Source organism: Bombus fervidus, chromosome 10 (assembly GCF_041682495.2).
Source record: "Bombus fervidus isolate BK054 chromosome 10, iyBomFerv1, whole genome shotgun sequence".
Classification (NCBI taxonomy): domain Eukaryota; kingdom Metazoa; phylum Arthropoda; class Insecta; order Hymenoptera; family Apidae; genus Bombus; species Bombus fervidus.
Window position 1 is genome coordinate 9454842 of NC_091526.1, and position 20380 is coordinate 9475221.

The 20380-nt window shown below is 41.3% G+C and overlaps 1 protein-coding gene across 10 annotated transcripts in view; it reads right to left on the reverse strand.

Annotated features, from left to right (window-relative positions):
• Positions 1–92: 92 nt before the first annotated feature.
• Camta (Calmodulin-binding transcription activator) overlaps positions 93–20380 on the reverse strand; it is a 40706-nt gene continuing 20418 nt past the window's right edge. For 7 of the 10 annotated variants that reach the window (XM_072012060.1, XM_072012061.1, XM_072012066.1 and 4 more), the window contains 12 exons: positions 19495–19586; positions 11866–12054; positions 11381–11779; positions 10322–11083; positions 9722–10057; positions 9405–9652; positions 9104–9303; positions 8785–8892; positions 7602–7759; positions 6954–7450; positions 6190–6345; positions 93–5345 (listed from right to left, as the gene is read on the reverse strand). In XM_072012060.1, the coding sequence (XP_071868161.1) occupies positions 5207–5345; positions 6190–6345; positions 6954–7450; positions 7602–7759; positions 8785–8892; positions 9104–9303; positions 9405–9652; positions 9722–10057; positions 10322–11083; positions 11381–11779; positions 11866–12054; positions 19495–19586 (3284 nt within the window). In that variant the 3' untranslated portion in view covers positions 93–5206. Of the gene's footprint in view, positions 5346–6009; positions 6035–6189; positions 6346–6953; positions 7451–7601; positions 7760–8784; positions 8893–9103; positions 9304–9404; positions 9653–9721; positions 10058–10321; positions 11084–11380; positions 11780–11865; positions 12055–19494; positions 19587–20380 lie in introns of all 10 variants that reach the window. The other 3 variants (XM_072012065.1, XM_072012064.1, XM_072012067.1) reach the window with 3 other exon arrangements.

Sequence of the window (20380 nt, forward strand, 5' to 3'; positions counted from 1 at the left end):
GGAAATTAAGAGGATTCGGTAGCTTGTGTCTTGAACGAGTGCCTAGAGCTAGAATAGACAAATAAGCGGGGGTAAGTCAAAAGGTAAGTGAGTCAATAAATATATAATTTATTAAATGCAATGATGAAATGGTGTAACAATAGGGGGCGGGCGAACGGCGATCATAGGATCGCCATAAGGGCGGACAAGAGGGAATACGCTGCCCCGCCCAACACCCCCGGATCGGAAATATAGATAAAATATTTTCGTTATTATTTACAATATTAGTTGAACGTTAGTCAATAAATAATAAACAGTGGCGTAATCCTTTATTTAATATAATTTAATAATGTAATATTACGTTTGCGATAATAAAAATATTACAAGAGATGGAGCCTTTACCATTATTCGTTTCCACTAAAAGTAGCACGAACTTGTTTAAATTATTGCAGCCATCGTTCCAAAATTCACGCGATCAGACAGATCCCCTTGAAACCGTGTTTGACCACGTGTGTCGACGATCGATATTCGTTCAAGAAACCTTTACTGCCATCGTTCCACGACAAATGATAAGTATCCAAGAAAATCAGCTTTCGTGAATTTTCGAACGTGATTAAACGTCGGCTGGATGTAGATGTCGAAACAGCTGTCGAAACCATCAACCTTCCGGGATAGTCGCTCTTCGCGAAATCGAATGGGATTTAACAAATTAATTAATCGGCGTTACGCTTCCTCGATATCCGTATAGAAAAACCGCATAGACGGCGCGGAACGTCGAAACAACGCCACGCCGCCGGATTATCACAACGAAAGTACGCGACATGCTTGGACGTTATTATCGAGTAAAATACAGAGGGTTGATACCTCGATAAGACTAGAAATATGTTTATGTAACGCACGGGCCAGGCAGGCAGCAAGCAGGTACAAAGTGACCGTCTTAATCAAGGAACAGTGAGTAGAACATGAGCTAGGCACCGATATCCGATCGTTTCGACCTTTTCGACATCGTGATACAAACGTCCTACAGGATGACCCGTGATACACCAACATGACGTCAAGATCGAAGGTGTCGCATCTCGTATAAAACGCGTGGACATACATCTTTCCGCAAAACTTTTTTTGTACAACATCTATTCTTCGTGATGTTACTCGTAACGTGCATATTCCTTTGTTTCCTGATATATTCAGTAATGTTGCGTGTCGCCGATAAAACTTGTTCACTCGTTAAGAAAATGAATTTTTTTATCTCTTCGAGGATAATCACGTGCCTGTGTAATTTGAAACGCCAATTGATAGATGATTCTCGGTCGTGCTGGTTTATAACGAGGCATCTTACACGCGTATATATCTCGTGCGATTTTCTGGAGACTGGACAATTGGAAATATTCGAATCTATAGCGCGAATCAATCATTCCCAATCAAAGGAGAAGTTTTTTTTTTTTTGTTTTAATAGTTCCTCTATACCTACTGATTCGTCTCTGCATCTAGAAAGTTTAGTTTGAAAAGTGGCATGACATATTTTCTCATCTGTATCGAGTTTAATTAAGTAGTAATAAAGTTATAATTAATTATTTATATAATTAATTAAAGTGGCAGCAGTTAGGCCATGCGGCTCCTATCATCTAGTCGTCTTTGACTCTTGGCTTTCTTACGTAGATTTAAAAATTTGTTTACTTATTAAACTTTTATATTTTGAGAATAATTTTTATTAAGTGACTTTTAAAGTTTATGTATCCTCGAAGCGCCTACCCTAGCGATGTCTTTTAATTAATATTATTTTTTAGCATTTTCTCATTTTTTTTTTCTTTTTAATCCCGCTGTTCTCCATACCTCGATATAATCTTGGTGTACGTGGTAATTTAACGCGATTCTAGAGTAATAATGGGGAACTCTGAAATATTTCGTCCGCGGTGCCGGCTTTTCCATCTGGGAACTTTTCTTAATCGCGACTGAAAAATACTGTGTGCAAATATTTTATACTTTTTTATTTCTTTTTATCTTTTTTTGTGTCTTTTTTTTCTTTTTGTTCGTTCGTTCTCGAATGTCGGAAAAGCGACGTAACCGCCGTATTTGAAGACCGGGCCACCGTCTCGGAAACTCTCGAAAAAAATCCGTTTATTTCGGCGTGTGTACACGGAGCTCTAATTCCTCTCTTCTCTTTTTTTTTTTCTTTTTACTTATTTTCGCTTTCTCAAAAAGTCAGAAATTTTTATCGTAAAATTCGAAAGTTGATTGCCACGCACGAAGTTGTACAAGCCCGACAGACTAAAAATATTTCGAAGGTGAGATTTCCTTTTCTTTCGTCATCGGCCACGCTCCCCCGTTTTTTTCATTTTAATCGACTTTTTTTTTTTGTTTGTCTTGTAATGTACTACATACTCGCTAGCCCTCGTTTAATAGTTTCTTAAATATGTAATAAGCAAAAATATGAATATAATAATAGTTTTGTGTATATAATAATAATTATTATTTTACTCGTCTCATTTTAAGTATCGATAGGATCGTGATTAATTAATTAATTAATTAATTAACAATGATTAAAAGAGTGTAAGAATTTGTTATTCTCTTTCTTTCTCTTCTTCCATTCGCATCCTTCCCTCTCATCATTATTTTTTTTTCTTTTTTGTTATCATTATCAACTAATAATTCTTTAAGCTTAATGGCATGAAAATGCTCGTTGGAATTGACTCGTGTGTACAGTTTATCATAATTCATTTTTCTTCTCTCTTTCCCATTCGCGCTCCGCACAATTATTTAACCTCGCTACAAAAACCTCATAGCTTGTCTTAAACACCGGAGGATCAACACAGGATTTCTTTACTTATTTTTTTCTCTTTATTCTTATAAATCGAAGACGAGGATCAATCGGTCCATCTATCAACAGATTCTCCTGACAAATCTGACGGCGTAATCTCGACCCACCATACTGGATTTGTCTGTCTGTCTGTCTATTTTTTTTTTTTTTTTTTTTTGCGTCTCGGCGACTCGCGTCCCCAATGGACGTTGAGACGTTCGATTTTTTGCGTAACTTTTTTTTCTTTAGTATTTTCTGCGGAAATACTTTCTTGGATCACCATTAATTTATCACAATAGATTTTTGTCTTCTTAAATCAATTTGAACGCGGGTACCACGGCTGTGCCCCCGTGCGCATATATTCCGCCTCGCTACGCCTTAATTTACCTCTATTTTTTAATTTTTATTCTTTCTTTATCTAAAGAACCTTTAAAAAAATCCCCTACTGGAGAGAGAAACGGTAGGTAGTTTTGTAACAATGTAATCGACTATCTTACCCTAATATAATTCTACGAAGTTGATTATACTGTGACTTTAAGCACAGCCCGTGGATGAAGTGCCCCCCCGTTTAAATAGAGAAAGGGCTCTTGATTTTTTTATGTTTTTTCTTTTTTGTTACTTTTACTTTTTACTTGTTTCTTTAAACTCTCTCTCTCTCTCTCTCTCTCTTTCTCTCTGGCTCTCTCGCTCTCTCTCGCTCTCTCTCTCTCTCTCTCTCTCTCTCTCTAGTTCTCTTATCTTTAATTTTCTCTAGCAGCCTTTTTTGTTCACACGCTCATTCGTCCATGCTCTCTTTCTCTCTCTTCCTAGGTCTCAGATATACCAGATTTCTCCGAAAATAAGATGCTTCTTGTTCATCGACCTGAATTGTATTGCCTTTCTTGTTTAAAAGCGACAAAGAAAAATTGTATCGTGCAAGGAAGAGATCATTGCTGCCACCTAATTCAAATATTATGCAGTATCAATATCTCCTGAACGTTCACGTACAACAGATATTGCACCGTGTTATTACGGCAATGAAACATTCGCATCATGCTCGATCGTATTTAAAAAAAAAAAGAAAAAAGAATGATAGAAAAGAAAAAAACATATGAAGAAACGTCGCGAGATTCAAGTCGCTTTGATTCAAAAAATTCGATTTCGCGTAAAGCTGTGTTACAGCGAGGAACAAATAAAAAAAAATAGCGTTCGATGTACGACAGCAACGAATGAAAAACTTGCGTGTCGGATCTCGATCGCCTTTTTCATCCTTCTTTTCAACGATAAAATACTTAAATATTGAAAAAAAAAAAACAAGCAAATCGAACGTCATTCGTACTTTGGTACTTGAAAATAACGCGCTGCGTAAAATACTTAATACACATATGCTTTCTCACTCTGAGATTAATACGTAGAAACATAAATTAAACTTCACAAATATGTAAATCGTACAAAAAGAAAGAAAAGAAGGGAAAAAAAGAAAGTTCTTCTTCAACGACGTATCCACGAGTCTCTTATCAATACTGTTCTCTCCTCGTCGTTGTCTATATCGAGTCTTGTATCATTTACGTAAATTATACGTAAAGTAAAAAAAAAACAAAAGAAAAAACAGGAAACGAACAACAACGTATATAAGCTATTACACTATTGTCGCGTGAGATACTTCGACGGACACGCAACGCGAAAATAATGAACCTCTAGAACGGCTCGTTCAATGTACGGTGCCACAGACTTGCAAGGATAACAAAAAGGGTATGAAGAAAACTATCAATACAGTGTGCCAAAAATCAATGCAAAGTATAGTCGTTCTTAAAAAGGTTTCAGCAAAAAACATAGCCTCTTTCGTATTCTCAGTCGTAAAAGGTATTTGATACAATTGATGCCTCAAGCGGAGGGCAACGTTGCAATTCTACGAACATGCTTCGACCGATGCGATTCTTAATACGATCTTAAATAAATTAATGCATTATCTATTATGCTTGAATCGCCTTACACGTGTACAACGTCTCGTGTACGCGTAGTAGAGAGACCATGATAGACCACCTACCTCTGATACCACTTATCGTCAAGGTCGACCGAAGAAACAAATGCAGGAAATAGGCATAAACGGCAGCGTCGAATAAACTGAAGCGAGAAATGAATAAAGTGGATTCAGGTGATGATGTCACGATCCTTCGGCTGAACTGTGGGTCAAAGATGCGAAAGGTGGAAATTGATGTTTAGATCAAAAAGGCAGGTACGTTATTAATCAAGGATGTAGAGAGCAAAGCGTGTCCGTATCGTGATCGGTCGTCAAAGGCTTCTTGGATTATTTTGTTCCTGGAACCTTGGCGAACCTCGACAATTATTCCGTCGTAGCGTACCCCAATGACGACCATTATTGAGTGGCTAGGCTCTATTACTTTGCTTCCGATGTATCATCACCGTTCTGTGTGCTGTTCGATCGACAGTCGATTAAGTGACCTCTTGGTTGGCGGCTACTAGGCTGGCCCCTGGGCTAGATGAGGGCGAGCTTTGGGGGACAGCAACCGCCCGTAAAATGCCCGCTGGCGGCCTCCCGTTCCCGTTTGCGGCGGCCCTGGCGTTCTGCAGCCTAATTCCAGAAATGCATTCGTTCATGTAGATCAAATTTACCGAGCTAACCTACTGCGAATGTGCATACATGACACTGAATGATCAAGCACTCTGAGGAACACGTGAACTACGAAACAAACGAGCGCATCTAACTCGGTAGAACCGCAATTAACACTTTGCTGGCAACGATTGAAATACTTTGTATCACAATTAAAGGAACATTCTTCTTAAACATAAAGGATATAGTTACAGTTTCCTAAATAAAGTACTTCAATTCCCTCTCTTTTGCTTTTCTTTCTCTATCTTCTTTTGTTCTTTTTCTTTTTCTATAAACTAATCTACAGGAGAGCAAAGTGATAATTGAAGAGAATATCTTCTCGTCTCTATGAGAAGCTCCGTTTATGATGACCGTTGCATGGACTCTGGTTACTTTCGTTAAGAACACGATTAAGACATATAAAACAGAAAACACAAAGCACCGGTCACATTCCGTATAATAACACAGAAGCTAACCAAGATAATTCGTATCGGAAACAATAGTTCGTTATTCGAGGGTCGTGAAACAGGGTGCACTGATCGTCCTGGTGAAAGCGAAAGAGCGAGTATCCTTTAAAGAGATACAGGAGCGATAAACGAGCAGTGTTTGCCGCGCGACAATCGCCCTACTTGTTTTCGTTACTTACCGGTCGTGAATCGTCCCACGACAAGCTGCATTAGTACACACAGAAGAGGGAGACTTTAGAACTTTAGATGTCTTTCGTACGATAAGCCTTTCGTGTGCTAACAAGAAGTCTACATAACTAATAATGCGTGCACATCGTTGCAACAGGAAATGCAATTATGTGCACCGGACGGATACTAACTTGATCTTCGACTGCCGCATGAACTGTTGGATCTTCCTCGCAGCCTGATGAGCGGCCTGCTGATGAACCGCTTGCTGTCTGGAGCTAGCTGAGCCTGGACGCGAGCGATAATTCCTGTAGTTGCTTTGTATCACCAGAGCAGCCTTCGTAGCTTGTCTGCGAATAGGAAGAAAAGTAGACGCCCATGAAATAAGAACTTGCAATGACACGCTTCGAGAATGCGTCGTGTATGTATATACATAATGGACAAGAGCGAAAGAAGCGCAAGGAGGGTAAGCTTTCATCTCAAACAAAAGTTGTATTAATTTAATGCCAGGTTAATTTTGTATTCAGGACGCCGTAGCGGAGGTAAGGAACTTCCTAAAGTTTTCGGATTATTTACGATGCCAATTAAAAGTTCACCTCCCTCTTCGTATCACCCCTTAGAGGTAGATAGAATGAACTTTGGTGAAATCCGTCCGATTCAACTGGATCGTTAAATTGGCCCCACGGTGGTACGCCTTGTCCTCCCATTTTATTAATTGCAGCTTATTAAAACTAACGTTCAACTCGGCGAAATACCAACGAGAATTTAACTATTCGAACGAGCCGGTGAAAAGTTTCGTGGCGACAAGATTTTGTACATTTAATCGTTGTTATTATTTTCAACTTCGTGTCCGTATTATATAACGATGGAAGTTAAACCCTTTCGTCCGGATAAATCGGGAGGATAAAACGAAGAGTAAATAATACGGCCGCGACGTGTTAAGCTAAAAACAGATTACCTAAAATAAGCGTACTGTTTATGTCGACGATAATATTGTTGGATGAGTACTGCAGCGTGCCTCTCCGCTTCTTCCTGCCTTTGACGTCCCTTGTAATTTCTGTAGGCTTTCTGGATCATTCTAGCGGCGTGATAAAGCTCTCTTTGTTCTCGATCGGACAGAGTAAGTCTGCTTAAATCCGCTTCGTTCCCGTCACCGTTTCCGTTACTTCCACCTGTCACTGTTCCGCAAATTCCAGAGCCCATCACGCTACCGAACTTCCGATCTCCACCGGTCGAATAGTACTGGCCGTTATGACCGTTATTTCCGTCAAGCTGCAACTGCAGCTGTAAGAATTCGCAGAAGTCAGCCGTCGTAGGCGGTGGAGATGGCGAGTCCGGTGTGAGACAGCTGCTAGATGGACTCGAGGGACTAGCATCTGCGTCAGCATCCGAGACTGATGCCGCTCCTCCACTGCACTCACGATACGAGTCGAACAATTCTCCAGAATCGAGCGGCTATAACAATTACCACCACCATGAATTTCATTCTACGAAGAATTTTATTTGAAGAGTACGGTAGGAAACGCGTTGCTTAAGGGATTGCTGATATAATTTCAAAGAGAAGAATATTGCATAGGTATAGGACTAAGATATACTGAATGCTTACCATTTGCTCCATCAGAGCATCTTCTAGAGATGACAAGGGCGGTGCCGGGGGAGGTGGTGAGGAAGAAGACGGAGAATCACCTTCCGCTCTCTTGATCCTTTCCGGTAGCGCAGCTATAATTTGCTCAGCCAATGTCAGCACCCTCGCGTCTTCTTCCCCTATAAAAAGGAATCACCACCCTAGCCAAACTCGAAAAACGTATTACAGGACCGCCGAAATCACATTGATCACAACATCGAGGATTTTTTGTTCGCTTTTTTTATCTGTTCGTTTTTTTTTTTTTTTTTTTATTTTAAAGCCGTGAACGTATTTTTACGATGAACCAAATCGGACGTTAATAAAACGTGTAACACCAAATATTGCGGATTATTTCGTTTTTTTTTTTTTTTTTTATATATATGCAGTGGAGATCTCTACACGACACGAATCGAACGTCTTCAAACAGGCAAATCAGATGGCGAGCGTAGACGTTTTTCTCAGCTTGTTGAATGTTCCGTTCTACGGGTGATCTGACGTAACCCGTGGTATTTTGACAATGTGTGTTTTCCGGATTTAGCTCAGCTGTGCAAATCACGTGTTCTCGTGTAAATTGTCTCGTAGGTTCCAATGTTTTATTGATTGATTATTATTATTTTTATTATTAGTATTTTTGTCACGGATATCCGTTTTAAAACTCGTCGACATAGCCCAGAGACGAGGACTGTCTATCTCTCGGAGAATTGGTCGGCAGCCGATAATAGACGGCTAAGAAAGTTTTAGACGTTACACAGCAATCATCCAACACCAGCAGTTACGAAGGCCAAGCAACACCAATACTGCTTTAAGCTGCAAGAGTTCAGAGGAGTTAGAGGACAGCGAGCCTGGACCATTATCCGGTCGTCTCGTACGCATAGACAGAGAGACAGAAAAAAAAACAGAACACTGTGTGTGTACGTGTGTGTAATGTAATGTGTGAGAAATAGAGATAGAGAGAGAAAGAGAGTAAGGGAACGCAGTTTTAGCTAGGAATACTACGGATCACAGCCCGCGCAGTACTTGTTTATCTAGGCCGATGAATCTATAAGTGTAGTATTAGAAACAGACAGAGTTACAAATATATATGTATATATATGTATGATATATAGTTACAGATAGACAGGCAGACAGACAGACAAATAGAAGGGGAAACGAGGAAGGTACGGACCTACAGTCTCCTGAGGGGTCGGAGCGCTTTCCATTCCCTGCTCGCTGAGGGCTAATGACGAGTCATCCTCTTGCAACAATTCCATGTTGTCCAGCAGCGGCGAGCCACCTGTGTTTTTCGATAAACCCCTTAATGCTACGTTTCCTGATTAATTTTACGCTCGCATGAATTACGACCTTGTACTCTAAATCTTACGGGGCAGAGATATTTTATATGGCGCGGGTCTTTATAGGAAAAGGAACTGTGATTTACGTGTTGGACGTGAATGTATGTGCGTGTATATACGGAAGAGGGCAGTATAATAGCAAACGAGACTAACACAACGCAAGATCGAGACCGCTGTCTTGAGATGGCCTCCTAGGACTAGGGCTGGCGGGTCGCAAGAAAAGCCTCTCGTCTTGTCTTCTCGCTTCGAGTCGATTCAATTCTTCTGCAATCGCCGTGTGACCATTCTCCGCCGCTAACTCGGTCGCGGTTCTGTTCTGACAATCCCTCACGCGAAGTGCCATTGCGTTCCATCTGTGTAAATAGACAGATATTCGCAACACGAACTCAAACAAAATGAAATATTTCATGACACTCGGTATCAACGCCGATTTCAGGAAACAAAATATATGTACCTATAGAGGATCCTGGCTGTATCCGCGTGCCCCGCTGCACAAGCCCAAGCAAGTGGTGTGAGACCGGCGCTATCCTGCCTCAGGGCATCAACTTCGGCATCTAATACGCTACTAGGATTTTCCGCTCTCCAGTGAAGGAGGGCGCAGGCTAACCTGGAGTAGCCCAATCCAGCGGCCAAATGTAGGAGAGTAGGACCGCCGGATTGTAATGGTTCCGCTCCGGCTCGCCACGGACGGACAACAGCATCCTGAGACATAGATGGTCTCCATTTAAAGGGTCAAGTGTGTTGGAGTTGCTAGCTAGACAAAGTACTGACTTGACAATATGCCACTAGCCGCTCTTCCAGATGAGCTGCGGGAGATGGAGGACCAGGTCCTTGCAGACGGGACTCCACATCCGCCAAACGATCCAGAAGAGCTCGTTCCGGACTAGGCTCGGATGTCGGTGCCCGACGATACTCGAAAGCAACGCTATCGGAAACAACGAAGCCGTCACACGCCACTTGAAGAGACGCTATTCCCGGAGCATGGGCTGGGCAACGACACCGCAACACTCCTGGTTGTACCAAACACGCTTCAACCGGCTCCGCATCGAACAACACCGAATAAGATTGAGAATTACTCCCACCAGTCCACGGACCAGCGACCAATACCTAAAACAGTAAGTAAATTTTCGCTGCTTTTTCTTGATTAACTTCTAAGCTTCAGCAAATTCATCTACGTTGCATCATCTTCCATTTGTATTAACCTTCGAAAATTCTCCCAGCGTACATTGGAATTTTACCTTTCAACTGAAAAGAGACATGTTCTAATCGAGTATTCGTCACTTTCAATCAAATTATACACAACTGCATTCGAAGAGAGAACCGGTATGCGCCGGACTAAGGTTGAATTAATATCAAATACATGAAACTCACCTTCACACCACCCTCGGTGTAACTCCACTCCGGACTATACTCCGCAATATGGACGGTTGTTCCAGGATGACATCCCACGTCATTATCAGATCCGCCTCTTTCTTCAGCCTTAGTTTGTTCAGCTTCGAAATCGTGAAGCTCGGGTAGGTCACCGAACACGTCAAACGCGTCTAAATTAACTAGAACATCGTCCGACGAATCGATGAAATCCATTGGATTGATCATGCTGTTGTCTGCCGGAGAAGGCGACGGAGACGGTGGAACCATGTTGGCGGACAACGTTCGTTGAATATCCTCTTGACTGAGGTCCAAGGTCTCGGCGAAGTCGGTGACCTCGGGACCTGTGCCACCGATTGGCAACGATTGTACCGCAGAACGATCCATACTTTCTTGGGCGTCTAATTCCTGTTGGGTCTGTTGTTCTCTGTCCACGCTCGTCTGCTGTACAATTTGTTGCTCCGTAACCTGTTGCATCTCCACTTGTTGACTTTGCTGTTGTTGCTGCTGCTGCTGCTGCTGCTGTTGTTGCTGTTGCTGCTGCTGTTGTTGCTGCTGCTGCTGTTGTTGTTGTTGTTGTTGTTGTTGATGGTGATACGGTTGGCTGTTGAGAATTAGAAGACCGCCACCACCTTGGATTTGTTGCAAACTTAAAACTAGAGGAGCCGGTTGTTGGCTTTGAGCCGTGTGGGAATGTCTTGAGTATACGCGAGGAGCCGGTGAGGCTGTTGTTGACGATTGCTGACCTCCGGTAGTCGAAGAAACCTGATCATTAGGACGAATATTAAATAGGAACCAGTATCGATCAAAAACAGTACAGAGATGAGAATGTAGAAAATGAAAACCTGAATTGTAGATATAATATTGTCGATCAATATACGTGTACCCTATCATTATGATCGTTAGACTGTGGATTTTTATGCCCCTATGAGACATTTAAAGATACGAAGATGCACATAACGTATGAATTTGCACAAATATCCAGAGTCTAATTTTTCTATCGTCTCTCTCAAAAATCGTCATCTCATCTCAGCACAGCATTCAGATCCACCGAACACGTACCTGATTGTCCGGTGTTAGTCTCCTAGGTGCAAGCTGAGTGCTAGTGGTAGAAGATGTGGAAGATGCTCTCTGTCTGTCCAATAATTGAGAAACTATCAGGTCGACGGGATGATTCGAGTGTTGTGTAAGATGGGGATTATTAGGATCGTCATCTCCACCGAGGAACATGGGTCGAAGCTGGGAAGCCAGCTCGTCTCGCGTCCACTCCTTCTTGTCTGGCGGCAGTGCGAGACACGGTGGCAGCGCCGCGAGCTTTGCATCACCGTCCGGGTAAGGAACGTTTAAGTAGTGAACGAGGACGACGTCTGGATTCTGTAGTAGCCAATAACATCGCCGATGAAACGTCGGGAGGATCGCCGAGTGCACATAACAGCCATAGATGCACTCGACTCCCTGTACCTAAGATTTCATCCAACAAGCAAATCTCACTTTATCAAACTCGATTCTGATGCACGTCGATTTTCATCCATAAACGAAAAAACTACCTTCAGTTTCATGTGATCCTCTCGTGTAGTTTTACCATCTTTACGTTTCTTCCAACAATAACCATCCCGCCGGTAACGGACTTTCTTTCTCGAGTACAGTAACATCGAACCACTTCGAGGTCGTACCTTTACCTCCCGACTTTGCCATTCCGCGTGTCTTTGGAAACTGATCAAGATGGCAGCAATTTCCTAATAACAAAACCAAAGCATTTCAATCTATGCAAATCCTCGTACATCGTTTTATTTGTGTCATAAACTGGTACTGTATGCACCACACGTTAACAAAGTGCAACTGCGAACTCCTCCAGATGACGAGGATAAGACAATCTCGATCGAAGTAGAATATGCGAATTCGAAAGAGCACATAGACACTTCTCAGTCAGTTTCGCTGACATCTGCTCCCTCCAAGGTTTTCGCTTACTTTTCAAATCGTGCTGATACATCTTTCGATCTTCCTTCGATTCTCATCTTCGTAAAGATACGAACGTCGCAAAACGAGACGGATATTTCGCCACTGGTGGTAGATATCTTTCGAACGAAATCTAGATCTTGAAAATTATACAAGAAAATATAACAGGACCTCGTTAATCCGAACAGGTCGAGCAATAAATCAATTCAGATAACAGAGATAAGTTCATCGGCTAATCCCTCCAGCTCTTGTTAATTCTGACGATACAATTTAGCTGTTAAGATCTCAATTGTTCCTTCATTGACGAATAAAATTCATTTTGAATATAAAAAATAATGACATGTAACACAGATCGAGTGTGAATGATATAGGGTATACAAGGTGCTGCTTTAAATACCAAATGTCAATATAAGAAATCGTAGCTAGAGATAACTCTTTATCCCATAAATCTCTCTTCCTGGCCAATATAAAAAATTCTTCAACGTTCCGTGCAGAGCGTTTTCTAGCCTAGTTACATTCACAGATATGAAAAGTAATGCGCGTGTTTATTTCCTTCATGTTTACCTACTACTAATAATAGCAACTCGGATATTATACGGTTCTCTATTGATTTTCCGCGCAAAGAACCAACTAGTACAACTTTTGAAACGAAACGCATGATAATAGAGAAAAGGAACTCGAGTGCTTGCACGATAGAAAAAAAATCTAATTACCGGCGAACAGATTTTGCCTGGTTAATCATGACACGTCGTTTTCCGCACCGTACGTGGCCTCAAGTCGACATGCAATGCATAGTAGAAAGGTAACGTTACGAGACGTGTACAAGGGAGAAAAAATGGGATACGTAAGAAATTAGAAAGAATTCGGTCTTATAAATTTTTTTTAAATATTCACTGGCTGAGGACAGAGTGAGAGAAAGGCAATCTCTTCGAGTAAAAAATTGAGCACTCGTAGGTGAAATAAGCGCAGCAGGGGGCAGAAAGTGTGCGGCACGCGATCTCACGTGGCGTAATGCAAATCGAACGCCAAACTGCAACTGATTCGCTCAAACTGTAGAAAGGTGGCTGGCAATAAAATTCACGGTGTTGATATAAAGTTCAGGCAGCGCTTCGCGTGTCACTATCGTTCGAAAAGCGTTTCGCCCGCGATCAATTCAACGTGATAATTCGTAACGGGTGAGGGATCTCTCCGTGAGATTCTGCAAATGTCTTCGACGTAGCGTTCGGAATAGCACGGATACCGTGGGATAATTGAAGCTACACGACCGCAATGATCGAGGAATTTCGCGTACACTTTATACCGATAGATGGTTTCTGATTGGGGTTGCTCGGTTGGCAAGCTCAAACCACAAATCGTACATTTCAAATGAGGTATGTCAAGATTGCACTCGGTTGTGGCGCGGTTCCATCCGAAGGACGCGATCCTATTGGACGCGTAGAGACAGAGCCGCTCGTTAACGTTGCGTCCAGTTACGTAATAAAATTAGCGTGGAGCCGTCGCCCTGAAAATGCATAATACGAAAAAAAAGGTAGACGTAATAATTACCGAGGAACATTCGTCTCGCTGGGAAAAAGGTAATTGCTGAATAAAAAGAAGAGGAAGGAAGGAGGAAAAAAGGAGAGAGGAGCAAAGTATGGTTCAGAGTGCTTAATATCTTTGCACCGTTCCCATGGGTGGGCCTTCGACTTTCCAAAGGTTCTCCAGCGAACGTGGCCTGGATATAAATATTCTTAACGAGGGATGGATGAGAATGAGCGGAACGGGTAACTGGAGTGGCTGGAGAGGGGAAAACGGAATAAGAGCCCGGCGTATACCCGACAGCCAACCATTAGGCCAGCCAAGCGTCGACAGCGAAGCTAGATAAAGCTTGCCCACTATGTTGCATTGATTTACAACTGGTTAATTGATCATTTGCATTCTGTCGGGGATACATTGCGCGGTCACCCGTACAGAAACTAGAACTTCCAAAGGCGATTTTCGCCGTGAATTTCGCCAACACGTTCACCAATCCCTTTAGCTATAATTACGAGCCCACTGATCAATGGTAGAAAAGGTCAAGAGAGGGACTCAAGATAGATGAATCGTATAATCGATGCTCGTTTTTCATTCGAATAGAATCGAAATCGCTTTCTATTTTGCGATAACGGTTACGTAAGAAACTAGTGGAATTATTACATTCCTCTTACATATTAATAACCTACCTAGTATCTTATTTTATCAGTCGGGGATCAGCTACGAAATCTTCTTCACGCGAGGCAGCTACGTAAATTGATTTTCTATGCGTTGCCATATTTTGCAACGTGCCAGACGTGAAATGGGTCAGGCAACGTGGAGAATAGTTTAACTTGAAAGACGGCGTCTGACAGTGCATATCGTTATGTTGCGTGCAAGGTCGGCTTCCATGCAACGCCAGTCAGACTCACAAAATTTTTACCGTGATACTACATCTAATTGCGTAGTTAATATTCAAGTTCGTGTAAATCAAGCTTTTCTTTCGTTCTTAATTCTTTTAATTTATTTTTTTAAGGACACCCTTTTGCTAGGTCACATAAACACACACACACACACACACGCGTGTTAACTTTGTGTCGCAACGAATCCCAGTAACAAATTAATCTAAGAAGGTCGGTCGAAATACGTACTCTTTGAACAAAGACCGTATAGATCTCTAAAGATACGATGAAAGAGCCCATAGATTCCTCTATTCGGTTTAGCGGATACGTAAACGAGACGCCTTCTGTCCCGCGTGTTACCGGAAAGGATGTATTCTCCTTGATTTACGAATGCAAAAGGACCGATAAATCGACCCTCCTTCCGACACCCTAAACAAAGGTGTTACGTCGTTTCAATGCTTTCCACTTACAAGTACGTGCCAGAGACATTTCAGCGGTAATTGATAATCGATAGATAGAGAAAAGACAAACAGTGAAAATGACAAAAGATGAACGAAAAGTTTGGGTTTCCTAGACCGAGTGACGTACGAGTAGTTTGTGACAGTTATCGACAGACAGTAGATTCACGCTGTTCGTCGATAACAATTTTTGTCACGAGTATATAAATGTTTCAGAACAGTTTTGTATTTACAAGACAGTCTACGATAAAATAAACGTCACTTGAGAATGGCTTGCAAGTTCGAAGTCTCTGTCAGTAGTATAAGTCGGTATTTGTTCAGACGCAGACGGGAAGAAGCGACAAGAGCACGCGACGTAAGAACGTCAACGTCAAGCCGAAAACTCTCGTCAACAATATCGAAACATACTTGAAAGTTTCCTAACAGGGTGGAGACGCTTTAATGACTGGTGACGTAGGCCCAATGAAGCTCGCTTATTTTCCATACAGCTCGAGTCTCTGAGTGCTCGATCTCCTCTTTGACAAATTATGTAAGTGAAATTTTTGCAAAATATGCGAAACAACGGTGATAAAATGCTATTATTATTAAATCTAGAAGCTTCAGAGCGGACATACAATTTCAATAAACGTAAATACTGCATTCTCCGAAATTACATTCTCTCGAAACCGCGAAATCGTTTGATTCGGAATTCAGTTCCCACGGTGGTCTAAACCGAAATACAGTGGCGGACCGGAAGAAGTTTATAAAATAAAGATAGAGATAAGTGCGATGAATAAATATAATATATATAACAAAATGGACGACTATTATCAGTATCATGGAAAATGTTTAATACGATAGTTACTAAAAGAAAAAAAATTCACAGTGTATCGATTTTAAAACTTTGTTCTGTTCGCCATATACATCTGAGAAATTACAACTGATGAGGCCCACACGCATTGATTGCTTCGAAAAATTAGTCAATTTCCTGGATCCTTTGTAGCGCTCCAAATAAAAGGCGATGAGTGTTTTCTTTTGAAATCAGATGAACGATGATCGAAAGCTGGTAACTAATTTTTCTTGATTTCGCGTGAAAGCTTGAAAATCAGCAAGTTTGAAACGAACGCAGTCGGAAATAAGCAAATATTAACTTCACAATAATAATAGTCGTATTTGCCGAAATCAATTTCGGTGTTACGTCCAAATACAATTTACTGAAAAACGGTCGAAGCGGAAATTGCATTACTGGCAGTGCAAACTAACGTTTAATTGCGCCGACTGTCATTGTGTAGCCAGGTAAACTGTAGCTATTCAATGCATTTATACTCTGCTGCAATCGGAAATCAATAAGCAAACAGAAACATTGTTTTCGGATCGATTTCCGCTTACAGATAGTCCGTGCGGTTCCGTATGCTCATCAATTAAACGAAATGTTATCGCAGAAAACTAACGAAGGCACCGGCACCAACGTAAACCGAAAAATTCAACTGTAATCCGGAATGTTACAAAAATGGATTTCATTGAAAAAGAAAAAGGTCACAGCTAAAAAGTTAGGCGCAGCTCTATTGTATATACAGTTTTACGAAAGTATAACACTCGCTATGATATTGGACTGCAGATGTTTGTGCAAATTCATATTGTTACAAATACAGATAAGACAGATAAACAAGCCTTGAATGAAAAAACGCTTTATTTCCTAAATTTAATAATATGAACTTCTACAATATTTACTTATGATATTTTGTATATATATATTTTTGCTTATTTATTCTTCTGATAAATGCACGAATATCCGCAGTTCAATCGTAACAATCACAATCTCATCACGGTAATCTAATCTAAATAATGTAATAAAATCTCAGAATGTTAGTGTATGACACATAAGATATTTTCATAAGTATTCAATTACTTTTACAAGTCATTAGATATAGGATAACGCGAATCTCAAATAAACGAAAGAGCAGTCAATTTTTTATCATACTCTCAGTAATATCACGTACGATATTATAAATCACGTAAGTGGAACAATCAGTGACGTTCTAATTCACAGATAAACGTAAGAGATCCACGTATTATTTCGTGTTCCAGATTTCAAATACTTATTTCTCTTTGTAGTCGGCTACCAGTTAATAAATCAACGTCATTAAACCTCATTACCGATGGTAGAAGTGCAAAACAAACGATGTTACTTCTCTGCTACATAGGTATGTGTTAAAAATTATTACTATAATTCTGCTTGCCGGAATATATTCACCGCGTTCTATGCTCCGTTACAAATGGGATTTCATCAGGCAACGATAGGAAGAGTGGAATGAGCACGACAGAAATCTTGGGAAGTTATCAGACATCGATTTGGATGCGAAGGGAAAATGAGAATACGTAAAGCCTGGCGACGTTGTTGGGAGGGAAAAAATCGATGAAGCAACCTGAGGCTACATACGTCTCTCTATTTTCTGGGCAATAAATTCCAGTCCTGTATAATCGGGGCTATTAAAAAAGTTAATAGGGAAAGTTTCGCCGGAAGAATTCTAGCAGCGAGAACGAAATTGATTCGCTTCGGTACAGAACAGAACGTAGAGCTCGACTTTTATGCTCGTTTGAAATTTAGACTTGATTGCGACCTGTCTCCAATAACAACTTAGAATTTGGCAACGGGTCAATAAAAATTCAACCCCGGCAACGGTCTGAACAATGGGCTCTTTGCTACGTCAATCGAATAAACTGAATTTCCATTTCCAACTAGTTGACTCGTTGGTTAGTTAATCTTTCCCCGGATTTGCCGTGCAATCAAAAGTAGACTGCAAGTTTACCGCGCTCCATTTATCTCGTTCCAGTATATATATTATTCGTGAAATTCTCAATGCTCAGCCATGAAAAATGAAAGAGGATGCAAAGTCCGATGATGATGAGCACTCTGACGTACTCACGTATGCTGTCAGAGCAGTAGAGAGAAATGGCGTTGAAGAAGGGACGAAAGCAACACGGGAACCAGGGTAAATGGGTGAGGAGGAAGCAAGGCGAGGAAACAAGATCACGGCGGGTGTCGCCCGGTAAGGGATTTCGACTGCATGCAAGATGGTATAAACTTTCTCGTGTTACAAAAAGTTGCTACGTTAACTTCCTAAGAACTTCATCCTATGAATAGTTTCGCGAGCATGAATCGCTAATGTGGCTGGCTTTCATCCATTCCGCGGTTCTCCCGAGGTAAGTGAAAAAAGGAAAAGGGAGAGACGGAAAAAAGATCGAGAGGGAAATGAATTGACGTAATATTAATAGCGATACTTTGTTCCCGCTTCGAATTTCCAAGAGACCCTATAACGCCACGACTCGTTCATATTTATGATACTAATAATTTCACGTCAAAGTTACGTCAACGTGAAAATTCAAACGATAGCTAATATAAAAAGATGATGCAGCGCTCGAGTTGACCTCATTAGCGATGCATATTACACCGCAATAGATAAGCGACACAAGAGGCAACTTGCACGCTTCAACGACCAGACCCCTCGTCGATCGTTTCAAAACAAGCCGAAATTCCTCTCGACGAACAAATCAAACTTTGTGATCGATACTTTTACTTTCCATAATCCTAGACCACGAGATTGAATCTCAGCCGCAATATCAAGAAGCAAACGGATGATCGGAAGATTCGATGTTAGTTTATCGAATCGTCGCTACCTTTGCTTTCGCTATTGCCTATTCGGAGGGTGATTCTTGAAAGAAAAGAGGAGTAAGAGGGGAAACACCGAGAACGAAAGATCGGATGAAAAATAGACGAAGAGAGAAACGAATGAAAGGAGAGTTATCGTCGACGAAGGATAGCAATGGGGCAAACACGGGCTCGCAATTCGGTTCGACTCGACGGAACTGAAAACTCAACTCGGCTCGGCTGAGCTCTCTAGCTGGCTCCAGCTATTGATCGGAGGCCGACCGGGGTCAGAGTAGCAGTGGACTACATCGGTACACCTACGAGTGCACGGTGCTCCACGTGTTGGTATGTGCACTCCTGCACACTGATGTGAGCTTGCACACGGACGGACAGCATCTATCCTCTCTAACCACCGACGCTACGTACGAGCCACCAACGGCGTTGCGACGTCGCTATTTACTTTCCAGTTGTGCCTACTGAAATGCCGTGTAAATGTATATCCAGTTGGCGCTGCTAGGAAACTGTACGCTCTTTTGTTAGAATTCGACCGAGACATTATCTTTTTTTTAACCCGCTCCTCTTTTTCGCTCGCGTACCTCGTTGCATTTTCTCTGCTAGTATATAGCTTGCCGTATAATTTAGTCTTTTCTTTTTCTCTGTTCTTAATGGGCAGCCGAAAAAGTTCAAGCATCGAGTGGTTTTATAAAATTTCAAGCTAAAAATAATCGTTTACCAACTCACCTCGTTGGTGTTCCATCGGTGCCTCTGAGTTGGAAAATGTTCAGCTCGTGGCAAGGTCTCCAAATTCTCCGGAAGTTTTATCGGATCTCCATCTAAACAGAACGACAACGAACACGATGAAAAAGCATTCTCGATAATTCGAGATTTTTAGGTGAGGAGAAAATGGTTATGAAAATTCAAAGAGATTCAATAATCTAATGGTCTCGTTAATGTACGTAAGTTTTCGATTAATTTTATCATTCGAGTGTTCACTAATCTGATTATTCCCGGTATCACGCGAGTTATCGTAATTCGTGCTCGCATATTTATTTCGACGAAAGCTTAGACGTTTGCATAACATATTATTAGCCATGTTTATATGCAACGGATCGAAGCTGTTATCGATCGTAAGCTAACCCGTGTGTGAGAGCAAGAGAACAACAATTTTAAAAGTAATGCACTTTTCACGTGCATAGTATTACCTCCCCGGGAATTTAAAACGCATAATTTATTCGAAAAGAAAACAAAATGCGGTGCGCCAAGGAGAGTTTTCCCCTTTTCTAATTTTCTGAATAACGCAATACGTTTTCATTAGATGCTATCAATCTAGAACTATGTTGATAAAAATTACAAGTGAAATATAACGATATCATCACAGTCCCTGGAAAACGAACGAAACAGTTTCTAACTCACGGAGAACTCGGTGTATCCTCGCTAAACGCATACTGCTCGACGTTACGAGTTGTTCTAATAAATTACGCGTATTGACGTTTCAAGACATTAAGGAAACGGCTGTTCGTTGGATGAAATATTTCGGTCTACCGCCACAGGTTTGCCTACGATGTTATTGATACCACCGGCAGTGCAGCTGTACTTCCTCGGGTGTCTGGTAATTTATTGCCGATAC